The 21,980-nt window shown below is 47.4% G+C and overlaps 1 protein-coding gene across 1 annotated transcript in view; it reads left to right on the forward strand.

Annotated features, from left to right (window-relative positions):
• Positions 1-4,721: 4,721 nt before the first annotated feature.
• INPP5A (inositol polyphosphate-5-phosphatase A) overlaps positions 4,722-21,980 on the forward strand; it is a 550,538-nt gene continuing 533,279 nt past the window's right edge. Inside the window, exon 1 of the mRNA XM_075351609.1 lies at positions 4,722-5,197. Coding sequence (XP_075207724.1) covers positions 5,126-5,197 — 72 coding nt within the window. The 5' untranslated portion in view covers positions 4,722-5,125. The remainder of the gene's footprint in view (positions 5,198-21,980) is intronic.

The raw sequence follows: 21,980 nt of genomic DNA on the forward strand, positions 1-21,980 counted from the left end.
CTCCATGGCGTATAGGTACCGGAGAAGCCCGTGTTGCCCGCAGGCGCTGGCCCTTGGATCTCTAGCCTGTGGCGGTGGCTGTATATCCTCACGGTGTGGACTGTTGCCTTCTGTCGGGTCTTGGGTGTTAGGAAACCCCTGGGGTTCCGGTCACTCTCGGATTTGACCGTTGTCGGCGGCTCCAAGCCTAGTCGGGGTCCGATGGCCCTGCCTTTGTGCTTAGCTTCACTCCGCTCCCCGGTTCGGTACCGGCGGGCCACCACCCGACCCCGTTCCTACGGTTCCACAGAGGGCCACTAACTCCTGCAGACGGCCACCACCGTCTGCCAACCTTACTGACAGTGCCTGGGCTCCAACCCAGACACTAACAGGTTCTGTCCTCTCACTTTCACCTCCAAACTTAATCTGTCACTTTTCCCGCCTCCAGGCCTGTGAACTCCTCGGTGGGTGGGGCCAACCACCTGGCTCCGCCCCACCTGGTGTGGACATCAGACCCTGGAGGGAGGCAACAAGGGTTTTTGTTTGACTGGTGTGAACTATCCAGGGGAGAGGGTGTGTGTGGTGTCATGTCTGTGGCTACCTGGCTAGTCCAGGGCGCCACATACAGCATTCTAATATGCTGTATATAAGAGCCCAGGCCGCTGTGTAGAACGCGTCTACGTCATACACACGTGCCGGCATTGAGGTCCTGCTCAGGGCATATCAAATTATTGTAGTGTGCCTGCGCAGGACCTCAATGCCGGCGCGTGTGTATGACATAGATGCGTCATGCACATAGGCTTCGGAATAAGGAAGACCAAGATGGCCAAAAGGGGAGGCGCCGGTCCCAGAGAACGAAGACGCCCATCCAACTGTTGTGCACCGGAGCGACCTTCTAGGTGAGCATTATAAAGTGTTTTTTATGTTATACCCAGCGGCCTGGGCTCTTATTTACAGCATGTTAGAAACAGGTGACAGGTTCCCTTTAAGGAAATCCTAAAAACATGACCTGCTGGTCACTTTTGAGGGCTGGAGTTGGTGAACACTGGCCAAAGCAATGAGTTTAACCCCGTAGTGACCGCCAAGACATGTTTTTACTGACCTGAGTTATAAGTGAATAGCATCCCCCCCAATGTGTGAAATAGTGCTGCTGTCGGCTGTCCACTACAGCTGACAGCATGCTGCATCAGTCACGGGTCGGTGTTGGCACTGACCATGGCTGTTGAACCCCTTAGATGCTGAAGCAAAAAGGTAGCGGTTGTATATTTCTTTTCTTTATTTTTTTTTAAAGATCTTTATTTTTTGTTTTATAGCGCTAACATATTCCGCAGCGCTTTACATACATCAGGAACACTGTCCCCATTGAGGCTCACAATCTAAATTCCCTATCTGTATGTCTTTGCAACGTTTTTGCACTCTCGTTCTTTTCTATGGTGAAAAATCGTGCAAAAAGGCTGAAAGAATTGAAATGCTGCTTCCTTTAAAAATGCAGCAGTTTTCCCATCTCAGACAGATAAAAGAAAAGCAATCACGCGCATTAGATTTCTGAAATCTCATGATTTTGCTGGTACTGTAATATGCAGCTTTTAGGTAGTAGCAAACTCATGAAAAAAAACACTGCAAAAAGAAAAGCAAAAACCCAACATGTGACCATAGCCTTAGGGCTCATGCGCACGTAACTACTGAATATTCTGCAGCGATTTGACAGCACATGTGCGCTTCAAATCGCTGTAGAAACACTGCATAATGGATGCAGTTTTTTTGTATAAAAAAGCCGATTTCATGCGCTATGGCTGCGGCCCCCACCATAGACAGAGCGGGAGCTGCATCCAAAGCGCACAAATTAATTGACATGCTCCTTTTATGAATGCACGGATTTGGGTCAAAATTTTAGCACCCAAATCGCTGCGTTCATAAAAGCAACGTGCGCACGTCTCATGCACACTCTCCATAGATTGTGCAGGGGACGCAGGACGCGTGCATTTACGCTACAGTGCAATACGCAGCATAAATGCATGTAAGTACGCAACGTGCGCATGAGCCCTAAAGGGTGCTTTACACGCTGCGACATTTTATTTTTTACCATTTACGACTACTGGTAGTAATGGGGGTGTCTGCTAGATGCCCACCCATTACTAATACCAGGGCTTGATGCCAGCTATCAATTCACAGCTGGCATCAACCCCATATATTATGCAGTTTGCCACTCAACCAGGGCAACAGGAAGAGGCGAGGTGATGCACCAGGATTGGAGCATCTAATGAATGCGCCACTTCTGGGGCAGCTGCGGGATGCTATTTTAGGCTGGGGAGGGCCCAATAACCATGGGTCTCCACAGCCTGAGAATTGACCTTGGCTGGTGATCTAATTTGTTGGGAAGTCCACATCATTTAAAAAAAAAAACAAAAAAAACTTTTTTCGGGGATAAACACAAGGCTAAACATCAAAGGCACTAAAGGTGTGCAAGCTTACAATGTGTAGAGAGGTCAGACATTATATATATGTTTGACCTTGATCGCATATATCTATCTATCTGGCTTTGCACATCTTTACACATAAAACCATGCATTTCAGTATCATGTGTTTTTTTCGGTACTGATTACATGGATGACACACACGGATGGTCAAAACAGAGCGTGCCCCTGTCCCCGTCCGCTCCCTCCCCACAGAAATACCTCCGTATGGAGCCGTCACCCTTCGGGGAGGTGTCCTCCCGGCTCACCGCAGAACAAATCCTTTACAACTCAAAACAGAGCGTGCAACACATGCATTTGTACCGCCTCTGCAGCAGTCGGACTGCTCGGATCCGGGGTTTTCTGGGGCTTGAGGGTCCCCGGACTCGGGGCTCAGCGGCCACTCGAATAATAAGGGGGGATATATTTACAGGGGAGAGTTTGTGACGCCACCCATGGTTTGCTGTAAGGGGAGCACCGCCGCTGCCGTTGGGAGTACCTGGGGCTGATGGAGCGGGGCAGCCAGATGGTGATCCCTCCACAGGTAGGGAAGACCCCGGGGCTCTGGAGGATTGGTGGATGGCACGGTGGAGGTGATGTGGGCAGGCAGGGACCCGGGGAGAGCAGTGTACTCACTCAGGCTGTGAAGATGTTGGTGCAATCATTAAACAGACTCTGACACAGAAGTAAACCAAGTCTTTGGGTACCGCTGCCGCTTTGGGGAGCTCCTCCGGGAATCCGTTCCCACCGGTATTACTTAGTGACCTGCCTCCTTGCACAATTGTGTAGATGTTCCTGAGTGACCTCTCGGCCTGAAGCTGTCGGGGCCCCGCTCCCTATAATAGTATAGTGTAGCTGTGCTCTCAATGGCTGACACTTGGGATTTCTGTAGGCCGCATAAGCGGGAAAGCACTATCCCCCTCGTTATGTTGGTGCCTTCAATCTCTGAGCTCTTGGGGAAAGTTCATAAAGAGACTATCCTCCACAGGTGAATTATTAGGTTGCGTGAAGCTACTCCCTGATCTAGGGTCCTGTACCCTGCCATGCTCAGTACCGGACCAGTTACTGGACTTCTGGTGCCGACCGTTCTTCAAAACTAAGTCTGTTACACCTCTTCCAATACCCTGCGACCGGGTCTCCGACTTCTCTGGTCCCAGACCACCGTGTGCGACCCAACCAAGGTCACGCAGGGAGCTCCAACTCCCTCATCTCCTCACTCTTTGAGACCCGCAACACACATCGTTTTTTTTGTACGTGTGCGGTACGTATTTGCACGTACCGGAGACACGGAGACCCATGTTATTCAATGGTAGATGGCACACACACGTAAAATCACATGGAACGTGTGTCCGTGTGGTAAGTACGTGTGTGCGCTTTTCTGCACGGACGACATGTCCGTTTTTGGCCGGCAGCACGCAGGCACGGACCCGCTTCAGTCTATGGCTCCGTGCCTGCATGGACCGCACACGGAGTATGTCCGTGTTCAGCACGTATCGCCCGTGTCCGTTTTTCATCACAAAATCTGCAACACTTGTTACCAATCTATCAGGTCAATAGAAAGCAAACAACAACACCAGGATCTCATGATGAATGATTAAAATCGTTACTTGGCTAAGAATTTAAAAACGGACAGCACACGTACTGCACACGTACGTATTTTATGTCAATACGGACATTCCACACGCACACACGGCTCGCATACGCCATCACACGGATGCCATACGTTCCGGAGAAACGCCCCTAAAAAACGGAACACGGACCCAAAAAACGGACCGTAAGACACGTACTTTTTTTTGCGGGCGGAAATGTGTTTTAGGCCTGAGGGCTACTCTAGAAGTGACGTCCTTCCCTCCCACCAGTCTGCCTGACCCCTAGGCGGGTGGCCCTGTTCCAGTTAGACCTCCCACTGGTGTGCCTGACAGGGTGTGGTGTGAGGTGTGCCTAGGATTTGATGGGAACAATATCAGAGTTAGGATCCCAGAACGATGAATTGTGAGTTCTGCACCATGGGAGACAGGGGTGCAGTTCCCTGTGACCCCCTGATAAGGTCAGGGGCGTCACACATTATTTACACAGACATGTGAAGGAGGCCTAATGTTCTTATAGTGGATATTAGGGTGGGTACATGCAGGTTACTAGGCTGTGTGTGGAGCAGTGAGTTCTGCCCTGTCCTGGCACTACTGCTGTGAGGCGCTGAGTGTCTGTGTCAGGTGGACGCGTCCCCTTTAAGGGTTCAGGGGATTGCCCTCCGTGGTGACGTCACGGAGCGCCTCCTCTGTCCCCGCCCCCTGCCCCTGTCGCTGGCTCAGTCCCGGCGGCTCTGCTGTACAGGAGCGGTGCTGAGGGCAGAAGCAGCCGGAGCCGCACGCACGGTGCAGCCGCCTCCACAGCCGCGCTCTCCCCGCACCGGAGCAGAGACAAAGCGTGCAGCAGCGGGAAGTTGTGCAGCAGCTCGGCCGGTCATGGCTTCGTGTGCTGCAGGCAGCTGGCGGGTCTAGAGGCGCTGGAGGGGCCGGGGGATGTCCAGGAGCCGTCCCTGAGCGCCGGGGCTGCTGCACGGAGCGGACACGTCGGAGCGCACACACGGAGCGGCGGCTGCACGGAGCGCACACACGGAGCGCACAGCTTCCCTCCCGCCGCTGACTCCTTCCATGCCCTGCGCTGCTCCCGGTAGAGGCTGATCCTGGAACAGTATGGCGGGGAGAGCGGCCCCGGGCACCGGGATCCTGCTGGTCACAGCCAACGTCGGGACTCTGTTCGATGATGTGAGTAGCAGCCGCACAACTCATGTGGCCACTGCCGGGGGCAAATGTCGCCGATAGGAGTCTCCTGTGCATGGACTGTCTCATAGTACAACTCTGGGACCCGGCTATGAGCGCTGCTGACGATCCCCAGAAATGTCTCATAGTACAACTCTGGGACCCGGCTATGAGCGCTGCTGACGATCCCCAGAAATGTCTCATGACAGAACTCTGGGACCCGGCTATGAGCGCTGCTGACGATCCCCAGAAATGTCTCATGACAGAACTCTGGGACCCGGCTATGAGCGCTGCTGACGATCCCCAGAAATGTCTCATGACAGAACTCTGGGACCCGGCTATGAGCGCTGCTGACGATCCCCAGAAATGTCTCATGACAGAACTCTGGGACCCCGGCTATGAGCGCTGCTGACGATCCCCAGAAATGTCTCATGACAGAACTCTGGGACCCGACTATGAGCGCTGCTGACGATCCCCAGAAATGTCTCATGACAGAACTCTGGGACCCCTGCTATGAGCGCTGCTGACGGTCTCCAGAAACCTCTCATGATAGAACTCTGGGACCCCGGCTATGAGTGCTGCTGACGATTCCCAGAAATGTCTCATGCTAGAACTCTGGGACCCCGGCTATGAGCGCTGCTGACGGTCTCCAGAAACCTCTCATGATAGAACTCTGGGACCCCGGCTATGAGCGCTGCTGACGGTCTCCAGAAACCTCTCATGATAGAACTCTGGGACCCCGGCTATGAGCGCTGCTGACGGTCTCCAGAAACCTCTCATGATAGAACTCTGGGACCCCGGCTATGAGCGCTGCTGACGGTCTCCAGAAACCTCTCATGATAGAACTCTGGGACCCCGGCTATGAGCGCTGCTGACGGTCTCCAGAAACCTCTCATGATAGAACTCTGGGACCCCGGCTATGAGCGCTGCTGACGGTCTCCAGAAACCTCTCATGATAGAACTCTGGGACCCCGGCTATGAGCGCTGCTGACGGTCTCCAGAAACCTCTCATGATAGAACTCTGGGACCCCGGCTATGAGCGCTGCTGACGGTCTCCAGACATGTCTCAGAACATGAGGAAATGTCACATGACTACAGTTGTTTTAGGACTTTTTTTTTTTTTTTTTTTTTTTTTTTTATACTTTTGTATATATTGTAAGAAATGTCAGAGCTGTCACCCCCTGCAGAGTGTCCTGTGTGTGAGGCAGGTCCACACCCACCCCTCACTGTGGTGCCTTCACTTTGGTCTGGACCACCTGTGTGGTATTTAGGGGGCTTCACCTGTTGTTGTTTCTGCAAGTTATGAATATAGAGAACTGTTGTCTCCGAGAATAATGGAATCTGTGTTTACGCCTGTCACTGCCATTATCCCGCCTTTCTGTAGGACCCCATTCAGACATTATTTTTTCGCTGATGGAAGATATATCCGTTATGGGCTAGAAGGCTGTTCACAAGTCTAGGACGTTTTGGGGATTATTTGCAAAAGTTAAAATAAGAGCCATGTTTGTTTTTTCATCTGAGCCCCAGTCAAAAGTAGCACATTGAAATGAAGGGATCCAGAGGAAAAAAAACTTGACCGCGGGCACGGGTGGCATCTATGGGGCGACCGCGGGCACGGGTGGCGTCTATGGGGCGACCGCGGGCACGGGTGGCGTCTATGGGGCGACCGCGGGCACGGGTGGCGTCTATGGGGCGACCGCGGGCACGGGTGGCGTCTATGGGGCGACCGCGGGCACGGGTGGCGTCTATGCGGCGACCGCGGGCACGGGTGGCGTCTATGGGGCGACCGCGGGCACGGGTGGCGTCCAAGTCCTGTCTGACTTATTGACTTATGAGAAAAATGGACAAATGGGACAAAACTTTAATTTTTATTTTTTTTATTGGGAGTGGGGGACTGACAAGTGAAGTCCTCATTCAGTGGTCTGTTTTATTATACAGACTGGCTTTCACAAAAAGAGGCAGAAATTAAGATTAGGACCCAGTTGAGTTACACCTTGGTGTGGTAACTGGGCTCAAGTAAATTTGGGGCCAATTTTATTTGCAAAGTAAGGCTGCTTTCACACATCCGGCTTGAGCAGTGCGGCTCAATCCGGCTGTGCAAGCTATGCAACGGATGCGGTGAACACACCGCATCCTTTGCATAAGTTTTTCCTTTGCGGCCAGTCCGGTTTTTGCCGCTTGCGGCATGCTACTGATCATGCGCAGTGGCAAAGACCGCATGCGGCGGCTGGATGCGGTTATTGCCACATCTCGCCGCATCCGGCCGCCATAGGCATGCATTGATAAATGCGCCGCATCGGCCAAATGCGGCGCAATGTGTTTTGTTTTTTTTTTGCCGCACGAAAAAACTAAATCCGCCGCATGCGGCAAAAACCGGATGGAACGCAAGGCCTTGCGGCACTAATTAAAGTCTGCAGAAAAAACGCAACCGGCAGCAAAAAAAAAAACGGTTGCGATGTTCCTGCAAAGTGCCGGATTGTGCCGCATTGCTGAAACCGGAGGTGTGAAAGCAGCCTAACTAATTCCCCCCCCCCCCCCCGCCAAAGTATGTCATATTTTCTTGGCAGTAACGCATATTCACATTCCAAAGTTGGCCATATACATGTTTGTTTTTTCTCCTTCCTTCCACTTGAGTGCGACTGCTATTTTTTGATTGTTTTATTATACAGACTGGTTTTCATCCCCCTTTTTTCTTTTTTTTTTTTTCCTCCTGTTTTGCCATCAGCGTGGCGTGGCTTCTGGTATTTTCGTATTCCAAACTTCTATCCTTTTTAAATGGTTAAAAAAAACCCAACAACCCACTAAGATAACATACTGGCGGTATCCAGGGGCTGTATTCATTCATTCATTCATTCACAGCGCCATTAATCAAATGGCTGACCTTAATCTGTCACTCAAACTAAAAAAATTAAAAAGGAAGCTTTTTTTTTTTTTTTTTTTGGTCCCCAAAATAAGAAATGTGAACAGCCCCATAGACTGTAATAGGTGCAAATTCTATTTATGAAAAGCACCGAAACACAAATGTAAGGCAAACCCCCCCCCCACCCCCCATCTGTTTGGATGAGGCCTAAGTAGCGCGTCCTTTCAAGGATGGCGAAAAGTTAAAATTTGCACTTTGCTTGATTGCTCTGTGACCATTGTGTGTTTGTCTTTCCTGTTTTCTTTCCATCATGTTTCAATATTTACTGCACAATGTATCTTTATGCAACATTGACATTTACTAATAATATAGAATCAGAAAATGTAAATCGCTCTGTTTTTCACTTTTACATGAACCCACACAGGAGAAAAAAAGCACAAAAACTGCTACATGTGAATAAGTACATATACACCAACAGATCTGCTTGGAACCGGAGCTAAGCAAAGATGTATCAATTCAACTGTTGCTCATTTGCTTTCATTTACTGAAGTGTTCAGAGTCGGCGTGTGCGGATGGATGATCATTTGTCGCTGCACAGTTTATCGGCAGCAGGTCTGCACGGGGGTTGTGATACTGATTTGCAGGGTTTTTATGTCCATTGACGGGACATTTTATTTTTACACAATTCAGCGATTGAGAATGGATGAATAAACGTTTGCATGAGAATTCATTAATTTAGCTGAGTATATGTTCCTTTATGTTGCATTTAATATCTGATGTGTCTATAGGAACGTTTGTTCATGACTATTGCCCGCTGTAGCCGTGCCGGCGCTCACCCTTCAAACAAGTAAAATGCTGGTTAGTCAAGTGATCAGATTTTTCATGCCAACTAAAAAAATGCCAGTTCTAGTTATTTGTATAAGCAGATCATACACTGCCTGTAACCTATACTGTATGTGGGGGCAGAACCATAGCATTGGCCATCATTATTCGTCGGCCTGAGTAAGTGAGTGGCAATTAACATGGCACAGAATGACCATTCAAGCCAAGCACAGGCGGTCGCTGCACCCTTGGTGTGGCCAAAAGTTTACATGCACCTTCTTGTTTTCCATCGATCTCCATCCTTCTCTGGCTCTGTAAAGATAGAGCTGTCAATCAAAGAAACGGGGGGGGGGGTTGGTGGAGATGGGTGGGAAGGTGCACATAAAGATTTGGCCGCTCCATGATGCACCGAGCGATTGTACTTGGTTTGATCAGTCATTCTGTGCTGATATGTTCCCTTTAAAGAGCCTGTCACATGAAAAATGCTGTTAATCTGCAGCTTAACATCGTTTTCAACCTTTCCGGCATTCTGTACATTGAACCCGGCTGTCGGGAGGAGAACAACGTTATTGCTCCCAAACCCGTTTGGGTTTGTCAAAAGAGAAGCGCCGGTTCATTTGCTACTCTGTGTATGGAGACGTGGCTGTAACCTACCCCAACAATGACTGACAGCTGGTTCTAATGCTGCGTGGCTGTCAGTCAGTGTGGGGAGGGGGGGGGGGTGTAACAGCCTCTGCTCTCCATACATAAGCAGTGACTGAATCCACACCGGCACCTCCTCTTGACTGTAACCAGAAAGCTGCTGGGAGGAATAAAGTTAATTCCCTCCCAGCAGCAGGGTTCAATGTGCAAGTATCGGACAGGTTCCAAACACCATTAACCTGTAGATTAACCTCCATATCTGCAGGTTAATAGCATTCTTTTTTTCACATGATGGGTTCCCGTTGAAGGGCTTAAATCAGCACCTCTAACCGCCCCATTAAGCTTTGGTGGCCCCATCGAGGCTTAGGTCTGAAGCCCTGAAAAACCAGGTTTGAATGTTTGCCCTGAAGCAGTCCATTGACTTTCATGATGGAGTTGATGGGCTCCGTTGGATATCTTTCGGCAGTATCCTCCTAGTTGAATGGGCACTAACACCTCGTTGGCTGCATTTCGGTGCCAAGTAAAATAGTACCTAAATGATGTCCAATACAATGCAAAGTGACTGTTTGCATTATTAAAGTGCATACCCAATTCAGCGCAAACTTAGGAAACTGTTTTATTTTTCTTTCAGACTTAAGCCACATCTGTCATGGTCAAACGTGATGTGAACGTGGCCTCATAAGGCTGCTTTCACACATCCGGTTTTTCCTGTGCGGCACAACCCGGCGCTTTGCAGAAAAACCGCAACCATTTTTTTTTTTTTTTTTTTTTTGCCGCCGGTTGCGTTTTTTTTTTTTCTTTTTGCATAGACTTACATTAGTGCCGTATTGTGCCGCATGGGCTTGCATTCCGTCCGGTTTTTGCTGCATGCGTCAGATTTAGCCGATGCGGCGGCCGGATGGAACGTTGCCTGGCACGTTTTTTTGTCCGATGCTGCGCGATTTGCAATGCATGCCTATGGACGCCGCTTGCGGCATCCTGCGGCAAATACCGCATCCGGCCGCCGCATCAGTTTTTTTCCACCGCGCATGTTCAGCCTGCCGCAAGCGGCAAAAACCGGACGGGCCACATGTCAAAAACGTATGCAAAGGATGCGGTATTGTCGCCGCATCCGTTGCATAGGTTTTAGAGCCGGATTGGCCGACTCTGCTAATACCGGAGGTGTGAAAGCAGCCTAACTGACGATCAAAACAGTTTCTGACTTGTTAATGATATATATGACACTTCTGGTTCTAATTGATGTTTATCTTATCTGTTGATTGTTACTGTTTTGGCTTCCTTTGATGTTGGAGGTAAAGTAGTTTAATGAATTGTTTAACTTCTCAAAATCTAAAGTAATTTTTTTTTTTTTTTTTTTTTTTTTGCAAAGTCTTCTCAGAAAAAATGTCTCAAGCTTTGTGGTTTCATGGTCAGATTTTTAGTCTGACATCAAAGATTTGTTACCTGACAGCATTACTGATCCAGGTCTCTGATCTTTGGAATTCCCACCACTTAAGTGACACTCCAGCGATCCCACCAGCGATCTGACGTGGCAGGGATCGCTGGAGCGTCGCTACATGGTCACTGGTGAGCTGTCAATCAGGCAGATCTGCACATCAATCAGAGATCAGGCACCAGCGACCCTTGTAACGACGCTGTGCTTGGTAACCATAGTACACATCGGGTTACTAAGCAAAGCGCTTTGCTTATAGTTACCCGATGTGTACCTTGGCTACGTGTGCAGGGAGCTGGCTTCTAGAATCTGCGGACACTGGTAACCAAGGTAAATATCGGGTAACCAAGCAAAGCCTTTGCTTGGTTACCCGATGTGTTCATTGGTTACCAGCGTCCGTAGAAGCCGGCTCCCTGCACATTCAGATCGTTGCTTTCTCGCGGTCACACACAGCGATGTGCGCTTCACAGCGGAAGAGCAACGACCAAAAAATAGTCCAGTACATTCAGCATCGACCGGCGACCTCACAGCAGGGGCCAGGTCGTTGCTGGATGTCACACACAGCGACATCGCTAGCAAGATCGCTCTTGCGCCACAAAAACCGTGACTCAGTAGCGATGCCGCTAGAGATGTCGCTTAGTGAGTCATGGCCTTTAGAGGGGTCTTTGAATCCCCTTTTGGTAGTTTGGATCGATTGGTGCAGAGCGGGCACCCGGTCACTCCAGTCAATGTCTGTGACCCTAATGAATATGGCCATTAGTTTGTTTCCCCATTCTTTATCCCTATAGATGTTGACTGGAGGGGCCGGGTGTGCACTTGAGCGGCGCTCTTTCCAAACTCCTCAGGGCTGTCGTGCAGAGATAAGGTGACCGGAGCTCCGCACCCCTGACTTAGTAGTCAGAGGAGTTTCCAGTGATCAGACCTCTGAAGTGTTCCTATGATAGACATTTTAAATGGTTATCCCCATCGCCTATATAAAGGGTGTGAAGTGTCCCGTTAGAACGGAAGTGTTGCTGCAGATCCGCACCATCGCTCCATGGGACTGCAGAAGGTGGGCAATGAAAGAGTGAATGCTTTGCGGTGGATCAATTCAGAGCCCCTCTCTCCGGATCAATGGGGGTCCTAGAGCTTGGACCCTTACAGATCCCCGTGCTATTACCTTTCCTTTGCTTAGGTGAAACCTTAATGATATTTCTAATAACCCTTTTAGTTTATAGCCAACTTTACAAATTTGGAAAGCCGTTGTTGGCAGAGTTTTATGCCCTGGTATAACTAAAAAGCTATTATCTGAAAGTGTATTGCGGATTTAGTACGCCCCCGTACAGGTCTGTGGTGCTGGTACCCCACAACAGCTGAGAAGTGACAGCAGGAAGTCTGCGTGCCTAAGAACTTATATCATGTCTAAATATTTAGCTTCAAAGGGAATCTGCCACCTAATCTGAGAGCAGCATATAATGTAGGGGCAGAGATCCTGATTGCAGCGATGTCACTTACTGAGCTGCTTTTAGTGTAGTTTTTATAAAATCTGTTTAATCAGCAGTAGATTATCATTACAGGACTACTTGGTGTGCTGCAGGTAGTCCAGCATATTCATGAGCTCTGTATAACTGCTAGATCTGCAGAAAAAAAAACATGGATTTTGTTAAAATGACAGCTAAGTGACACATCGCTGGAATCATGGTCTCTGCCTCAACATTATGCTGCTCTCAGAGGGGAGAGCAAAAACCTGGTTACAGATTCCCTTTTAACATGAAAATGACGGCAATTACTCCTTAAGCCAGTACTGTAGGGGATGATCCCATGGATCGGTCTTAATTCATAGGCACCACTGAATGGAAAATATTGTCTTCTGAGTTCACTCATCCGTTAGAATGGATCCAGCAACGATCTGTTGGCAAAAAAGTTGTGCAAACAACTTTTTTTTTTTGTCTGTTTTTGAAAAGATTGATTTTTGCAGAATGTTTTTTTTTTTTTTTTTTAACATGGTAGTCTATGGATCACTGATTCGTTAATGGATTGCTATGGAGCCCATCCATTTCTCTTTGTAAAGCATCCCTTTTGTATCTTACTGGATCAGTTTAAAATAGAAGATAGCAATCCATTATACATGTAAGGCCCCTTTCACACATCAGTTTTTTGTCATCAGTCACAATCCGTCGAATTTTGGAAAAAAAAAAATGGATCTGGCGACTGATGCCGCTGGATCCGTTTTTTTTCTCATCAGCTTTTATTCGCGATGGATTGCGACAGATGGTCTCACGTTTCATCCGTCGTTCGACGGATCCATCAAAAAATGTTTGTCCAGACGGCCACGGTAACATTTTTTTGTGCCTGTTGAAAAAACGGATAGCGACGGACCTGATGGTGTCCATTGTTTGCTAGAATGGAAGCTTATGGGCGCAGGATCCGTCGTAATCCGTCAAATGATTGAATCTGGCGACGGATTCCGTTTTTTTTGTCTTACTGAGCATGCTCCAGTTTATTATTTAGCCCCCAGCTAGTCGGATCCGTCGCATCAGTTTAGCCACAATCTGCGATTGATGGACGTCGAGAAAACGGATTGTGTCTGATGGCAAAAAACTGTGAAAAGGGCAACAGATGCTGTTTCCATTCTAACAGATTACTGGACATGTGAACTCATCCTTAGCCTAGGTTCACATTTCCGTTAAATTGTATCAGTCACAATCCGCAGCTCTGGTACACAACGGAATCAGTTTGGCGGATTCCGTTGTTTCCCATAGACTTGTATTAGTGTGGATTGCGCCTGATTACCTTGCGTTGCATCCGCTGCGCGACGGTCAGTCGCTTTTGGACTGACCGCCGGGCAGAAACAATGCAGAATGTAACATTTTTTGGGCCGTCAAAATTAATGCACCGCGCAGGAATCCGTCAAGCTTGTAATGTTTGTCTATGGTGCTGGATTCCGTCGTAATCCGTCTTGCGACGGACTCCAGCGCTGGATTCCGTCATGCTCTACTGAGCATGCCCAGCATGTTTGGCACACCCACTGGGCTGTCCCAAACACAAATGGATCATGACGGATCCGTCAAAAAACAAAGGCACAGCGGATGTAACGGACGTGACGGATCATTTTTTTTACACAGGATTCTTGTGAACGGAATCATGTGAAATAACACATCCTTTGCGTCAGTTGACATCTAAAAAAACGACGGATCCGTCGGTCATTCGCAATGACGGACCTGACGATATGTGAACCTAGCCTTAGGAGAATAAATGTAACTTTTCTCACACCTCCATGGACGCTGTCACCTCCTTCTGTTCTCGTTACATAGAACTCCTTGGTACGTCTTCATTGAGCAGCGATTACTTTCTTACAGTCAGTGAATCTTTTGCGCTTTTACTTTCAAAAGATGGTCCGGAGCCGTACACTCAGGCTTTTGCCTCCCACGTTGCGGAAGAAGCATTTGGTCGAGCAGAGATGATTCTTTGCATTTTGTGGTGTAGACTCGCATTACTCCGCGGCGGTGGTCTGCACTCACTTCTGCTCAATGGAAAGGAATAAAAAAAAAGAGCGAGCGGAGTCCTGCACAAGGGGTTAACACTGGTATCATCTTGGCCTCTGGAGATGGACTGTAACCCTTTTACTGCTGTTAAGGAATCTAATCTCTCCTGCTAATGTAGATAATTTAATCCATAACATCAACAGCGGATAGTACAAAAGTGCTGAATTATTCTATCTTTACCTGTTGCCTATAAGATCAATCAGCAGGAAATTTATTGCTTTTCCAAATAAGATTTATTGGTGATTTTTGGTCAGTACTAAAAGGATGTACACAAGCAGAACCCATTGTTTGGGAATGTGACTGCAACAATGTATGCAACGGATTCCGCCACAGAATCCAGCTGAAAAACGAAGAACATTCAGCAAAAAAGCCACTTACTACCTTATTGGGTTACTTGCATTGTTTCATTGCGTTTTTTGACGCTGCGGTCTGTCTTTTCTTGATAATTTTTAAATAAAGCTGCATAGATATATATAGTGGAACCTTGGATTACGAGCATAATTGGTTTCGGGAGTGTGCTCTTAACCAAGTTACTCTTATATCAAAGCAAATTTTCCCATAGGAAATAATTGAAACGCAGACAATTCGTTCCACAACCCAAAAATATTTACTGTATTTATACAAACTTATTACAGTAATGTACTGTACCGGAAAAAAACAAAGCAAATTAATCTGCACGTTAGCGTACAATAAAATTGTTGGTGTGCGAGAGGTACAGTATAAGCAATGTGCAATACTATATCCACAAATGCAAATTGATAGACATGCTATATAGTATGTACAGGCAGCACGGCACGGCGACTCAGTGGTTAGCACTGCATGGTGGCTCAGTGGTTAGCACTGTAGTCTTGCAGCGCTGGGGTCCTGGGTTCAAATCCCACCAAGGACACCATCTGCAAGGAGTTTGTATGTTCTCCCTGTGTTTGTGTGGGTTTCCTCCGGTTTCCTCCCACACTCCAAAAACATACGCACAGGGAGCCTAGATTGTGAGCCCCAATGGGGACAGTGTTGCCATTGTATGTAAAGCGCTGTGGAATTAACAGCGCTATATAAATGAATAAATATATATTACTGTACAATGGTATACTGAGTACAGTATACCGTACATAAGTTACCTCCAGAGCGGGTCAGAGCGCGGTGAAAGGACAGAACTGGAAGTGTGCACGGTGAGGATTTGCTCTTATTGCAAAGCATTGCTCTTAAACCAAGTTACAAATTTGTAAAAAAACTTTGCTTGTCTTGCAAAACGCTCTCAAACCAAGGTTCCTGGTACTTGCCTTTTGACAAACGTTTATTGAACTACTTGGGTGTGGATTATAGGAGTTTTTGTTTGTTTTTTGTTTCATGCCTTTTTAGTACATTTCTGCAGCAGAAACACGTGCATTATTTACCTGCGGATTTTCAGCATGTAACGCAAGTCTATGGGGAAACCCTGCACAGAAAATTCCGCATACTTGCAAGAGAAGTTGACACTGGAACTGGAAAGTTTATGCTGAGTAACAAAATGAGCACAATTGGCAGGAGATTTATATAAATGCGATCCACTTTGACCTGTTTGGAGAGGTCTCCTTCAGGAGCGAGATGCAATCTCTTTTCTCCATTATTCCTTTGTTGTTTTTCAAAACCTCTTCAGAAAATAAATATCTGAAACCTCCTATTAACAGCAATGTGGATTTTCCATAGAAATGGATTCTGAGAGTTTTTGAGGAAGATTGTAGGGAAGGTATTTTTTTTTTTTTTTGTGTATGTATGTATGTATGCCACCTCAATGCTGCAAGCTTTATCGACACTGCCTGGGTACCTTCCCCACGATCATCCCTGGGTAATAGAAATTTAGCCAATATCACAGATGTCTGTGAACAATGTGACAGTTTCCGGTAGTGACATGCTGAACAGTGAATACAGCTTTGGGATATAAAACAGGTTGCATCTCTGGAATGGTGTTAGACAAGTAATACAGTCTACGTGCTGAACTTTCTATATTATGATTATCAATTTTTGTGCAACCTTAACTGTATTATGCTTGTATAGCGCCATCATTCCACAGAACTTTACAGGTTTCATAATCACTGTCCACATAGGGGATTTAGATTGTAAGTCCCAATCAGTATATCTTTGGAACGTGGGAGGAAACTAGAGAAATTTGGAGGAAACCCACACAAACATGGTGAGAACATAGTATTTGCAAATGTTGTCCTTGGTGGGATTTGAGGCCAGGACTCCAGCACTGTGCCGGCGCGCGGGGTGGGCCCCTGAGGTGGCGGCGGCGGCGCGCGGGGTGGGCCCCTGAGGCGGCGGCGGCGCGCGGGGTGGGCCCCTGAGGCGGCGGCGGCGCGCGGGGTGGGCCCCTGAGGCGGCGGCGGCGCGCGGGGTGGGCCCCTGAGGCGGCGGCGGCGCGCGGGGTGGGCCCCTGAGGCGGCGGCGGCGCGCGGGGTGGGCCCCTGAGGCGGCGGCGGCGCGCGGGGTGGGCCCCTGAGGCGGCGGCGCGCGGGGTGGGCCCCTGAGGCGGCGCACAGCATACTAGTCACATCTAACTCTCAATAAGTTTCATTGCATTGGAACAATAAGGCAACTTTTTAATGAAATTCTGTCGGGCAACCCTAGGAGTTGGGAGCCTCCACTAGAGCGTTACTGGATTACCTGCTGTCCTGTCTGTGCTTTTCCAATTTAGGCTAGTTTCACACTTGCATTTCTTCAGTCGCAATCCGCCGTTTTGGAAAACAGCGGAATCCGTTAACGGATTCCGCTGCTTCCCATAGACTTGCATGGACGATGGATTGCGACTGATGGACCTGCGATGCTTCCGCTGGCCGGCGCTGCGTTCCTTCCGCCCGGCGGAAGCAACACATCATGTAACATTTTTTGAGCAGTGGAATCCTTAGGATTTCGCTGTGCGTGCTCTCTCTGGCTCCCTGCACACGTAACCAGGGTATACATCGGGTTACTAAGCAAAGCGCTTTGCTTACTTACCCGATATTTACACTGGCTACGTGTGCAAGGAGCCAGCGCTATGTGGTGTACGCTGGTAACCAAGTTAAATATCGGGTAACCAAACAAAGTGCTTTGCTTAGTTACCCGATATTTACCCTATCTAAGTGTGCAGGGACCCAACACTTCCCCGCTCGGCTCCTCCCCCTCCCGCACTCCGCTCCGCATGTACGCACACACACTCTCTCACTCATCTGTCCCCAGCTATGCAGTCCCCAGCACTGACGTCCTCAGCGCCATGGCCCCGCTCGGCTCCATGCACTTTGCCCCCCGCACACATTCTCTGCAGCCGGGTGATCAGCTGATCGTTCACAATAGTCTGCCGCCGGTAACACTGCAAAGAAAAAAAAAAAAGAGCAGATTCTGTTGTTTTGTACGATCCGTTGCATCCGTTGTGCCACTATATGCAACGCATCTGTTGCATCCGTCACACAACGCAATGCAACGGATGCCGCACAATGCAAGTGTGAAACTAGCTTTATCCTTCTGTCCCAAGACTAGAGCTGCATAGAGACTTTGTTCGCATGCAAACTGCACCCATTAAACACCCCAAAAAAATGTTGAATCCTGAGCCACAGTCACGCTTAACTTCCGTTGCTCTCCTTGCTGGGTAGGTTTGCTTGTGGTTGCATTGCATCGTGTGTAGTAACGCCACCATGGTCCCCGTCCTTGTCACATTGTGATCTTGTATGGAGCCTTAAACCTGCAATAAATGGAGGTGCGAGGACTGAGGTGCTGCAGTTTTGTTCTACACGTCGGATCCAGTCTGGTTCTGGCTCATCTATATTGATAGACTCGTGACTTACCTTTTAAAAACATCTGGGCCATGTTTATTACCTACTTGGTGGTAACTCTTGAGTCCATTTTACCACATGGAAGGAATGTAACATTTTGTACTTTTTATTAGCTCCTCTTCCTCCCCAATCTGCAATAATCGCCGGCCTAGTCGTGAATGTAGGAGCCTGCAGTAACATGTTATGCTCATATTAATAAACTGTACGTAGGAGGTGTCAGATTTCATGCGCTGCTCACTTATGAATAAATGTAAGATCTCCCTAGATCATATGCTAGAAACTCATCAGCCAGACAGAGGATCACATCCCAGTGGGGTATAATGGTATTCTATAGAGGATTTATTATGAGTTGCTTATATAGTGCCTTTAAGTTCCACAGTTCTTTTAGATGAGATCATCACCGTCCCCATTGGGGCTCACAATCTTAATTCCCTGTCGGTATGTCTTTGTGTTTCCTCCCACACTCCAAAGGAATCCCGGGCAGACGCTGGAGAACATACATTGCCTGACAGTTGATTGAGGCAGACTTTGGTGTATCCCAGTGTGAAGTCCATAGTCTTTAGCACTATCTGCAGTGTTTTGCCCCAGATTTCAGGCTGGTTTTCCCCTGAGGATGTATCCATGTTTGCTGCTGACTGTCCACATTAGATCATTCCTATAACCAGAGAGAAGTGTTTTCTTGATCTGCAGAGTTCCTTATCTGGATGCGCCTCCTGTAGGGTGCGCGCCCTCCTGTAGGGTGCGCGCCCTCCTGTAGGGTGCGCGCCCTCCTGTAGGGTGCGCGCCCTCCTGTAGGGTGCGCGCCCTCCTGTAGGGTGCGCGCCCTCCTGTAGGGTGCGCGCCCTCCTGTAGGGTGCGCGCCCTCCTGTAGGGTGCGCGCCCTCCTGTAGGGTGCGCGCCCTCCTGTAGGGTGCGCGCCCTCCTGTAGGGTGCGCGCCCTCCTGTAGGGCGCGCGCCCTCCTGTAAGGTGAGCCTGACCACTGTCTGTGCTTTTAGCTCCAGCTTCTCTATAATAAGCAGGTATGTCTTATTACAGGCTTTGATGAAATTATCCAGGTTTAAAACTAATGATGTGAACACTTTTTAGTAGAAGAACTTAATCGGTTATCACTTTACCGTTATTTTGGAATGGTAGAAATTACCAAAATTAGATTTAGGTTTTTTTTTTTTTCATAACTTTTTTCTTTTTTTGGTGCATTTATGTAACAAAACTTCATGCCTATCCTTATGCCAGCAAAGTCAATGAGAATCCTGAAGTGCTGTGCACATATATTGCTTTTTATTCTCTTGCAGATTTGATGCAGAAAATTAAATCCGCAGCATGTTCAATCTTTCAGCGTTTTTGCAGCATTTTTTTCACCCCAGAATGCATGAAGAACTCATTTGGAAAAAAAATGCAACATTTTTCCTGCTGGAGGTGCAGAAATGGTGAAGAAATGTTTGCAACCAAATACTCAACGCGCACACATAGCTTAAAACTTCGGTGCGGTGCAGAGCGCACACGTGCGCACATAGCCTTATACCTAACCTATGGTCTTGCCCTGTGTTGCAGTCATGTAGGTTGCCAAATTTCTTGGATTTTCTGTCGCACGTGCCTAGACTTCAATGCAAGTCACATGTGGCTGACTATAAGAAAAAATAAATTAAAAAAATAAAAAAAATTATTTTTATATATATATATATATATATATATATATATATATATATATATATATATATATATATAATAAAAAAAATAGTCCACAATCACGTGACCCGTGTTGAAGCCTATGGCAAGACAATCACGTACGACAGATAATCCACTGATAAATATATATATTAGTGGATTTTCTGTAGCACATGGCTGTCTTGCTGCCATCGGCTTCAACACAGGTCACATGTGATTGCTGACTTTAAAAAAAAATATATATTATTTTTATTTTCTATTTTGTTTTTAAACAAAATCACAGCTCTAAAATTGTTGTGCGACAGCAGGTTGCATAGATTTTTTTTTTTTTTTGTTTTTGTTACGCAACTTGTATCAGAATTGTACTCGCAGCAAAACATCACCCCAAACTAAATCTTTCACCAGCAGTGACTGTCGGTTTGTTGGAGAGCTTTGTGCCCCTGAAATCAGATGTAGCAAACCGTTTGAAGGAAATCTGTCAGGATTTTTCTGTGTGATCTGAGAGAAACATGATCTAGGGGCAGAGATCCTGATTCCAGCAATGACACTTACTGGACTGATTGGTGCTGTTTTGCTAGAATCTTTTTCTCTGTGCTGTAGATGTTGCAGTGCTGCTGTACTGTGTATAACGCTGCCCACATCACTGGCAGCTTACTGACCGTGTACACAAAGCTGCCAATCAGTGTGGGGGCGGGGTTACAAATCAATTAATGATAATCTTCTTCTGATAAAACACTGATTATATTGAAACTACAACACAACCTAGTAAGTAATCAGGCTCTCTTGCCCTATTATCATGCTCTCAAATTAAATGGCAAAATCCTGCTGACTGTCAATAAATGTTAGACTTATGAGCCAATGAGTTCCAGTCCCAATCTGACATTTTGCAAACTCTATAGCCAGGAGGACTGATTTCATCAAATCGCTATTAAAAGGCAAGGGGTTTTTTTTGTTATACTCCTCATTATTTACACTTCTCATCTCCTCCAGCAAGTTTACAAAGTACCGGTGTCCTGTGCAGCAGACGGCTGTGACAGATGCATCATAAAATACTATTGTAAAGTTGTGATTTTCTTTTTTCCATCCTCTAATTGAGTGTGCACGTTCAGCCCCGGAGCGTCCTGTACCTGTGAATCCTCACCCCTGACACAGAAAGGTGTAAAATGTGTGGCCACATAATGCAGCAATCTGTACCGCTCACACGCCGTGCTCCTCCATCTCCAGGCTTTTATTTTTTTTCCACATGGATAATTTTAAAGGATTGATTACACCCCGTCCGCTTTTCTGTGTCATAGATAAACATGGTTGATACATTAGGGAGATATACAACTCATTCTTGTTCAGTTGATTGATTTGCAATTGTAAATGTGGGCAACCGGCAGCCCTGGTGAGGAGACAGTGATAGAATACCGTAATGGGGCTATTCCAGGAATCTTTTTATTTCCAGCAGCTTTTAAATGCTAATTCTCAATGCTCCTAACAATAATAATAATAATAATAATAATAAAAAAAAAATAATACATAAAAAAAGCTTTGTCATTGGTGACGATTTGTGTTTTTCTTGGTGGAATCTGTGTCCTTCCCCCTCTGGCAGCTGACAATATAGCCCCTGTTTCCCTTGCAGTAGTCTGCTACTAAGCTACACAGCCATGTACCGCGGAGGCTGTGCTCCTTCCCTGACAAGTAGAGCAGAAATCTTTTGTTTTTTGTTTTGTTTTTATTTGCGGTTTGTTTAAGCAGCAGGACTTCTCATTGCTCGGACTACAATGGCAGTCAAGCACGCCCCCTCCTCTGACACCTAACTGTCAATGTACCATCTCTATTGAGAGCCTGGTGTGGCCGGGGACAGCTCTCTCAGCTCTGCTATGACTAAAGCTAAAAAGTCTGACTGTCAGAATGGCTGAACCCAGTAATGCATCATTGGATTCAGGATCTCTTTGCCTATATCATTCATATTCAGATCGGGGGAGCAAAAACTTGCTGACAGATTCTCTTAAAGGGAATCTGTCACTAGGTTTTTGCTCCCCCCCCCCCCCCCATCTGAGAGCAGCATAATGTAGA

Source organism: Anomaloglossus baeobatrachus, chromosome 5, assembly GCF_048569485.1.
Source record: "Anomaloglossus baeobatrachus isolate aAnoBae1 chromosome 5, aAnoBae1.hap1, whole genome shotgun sequence".
Lineage (NCBI taxonomy): Eukaryota > Metazoa > Chordata > Amphibia > Anura > Aromobatidae > Anomaloglossus > Anomaloglossus baeobatrachus.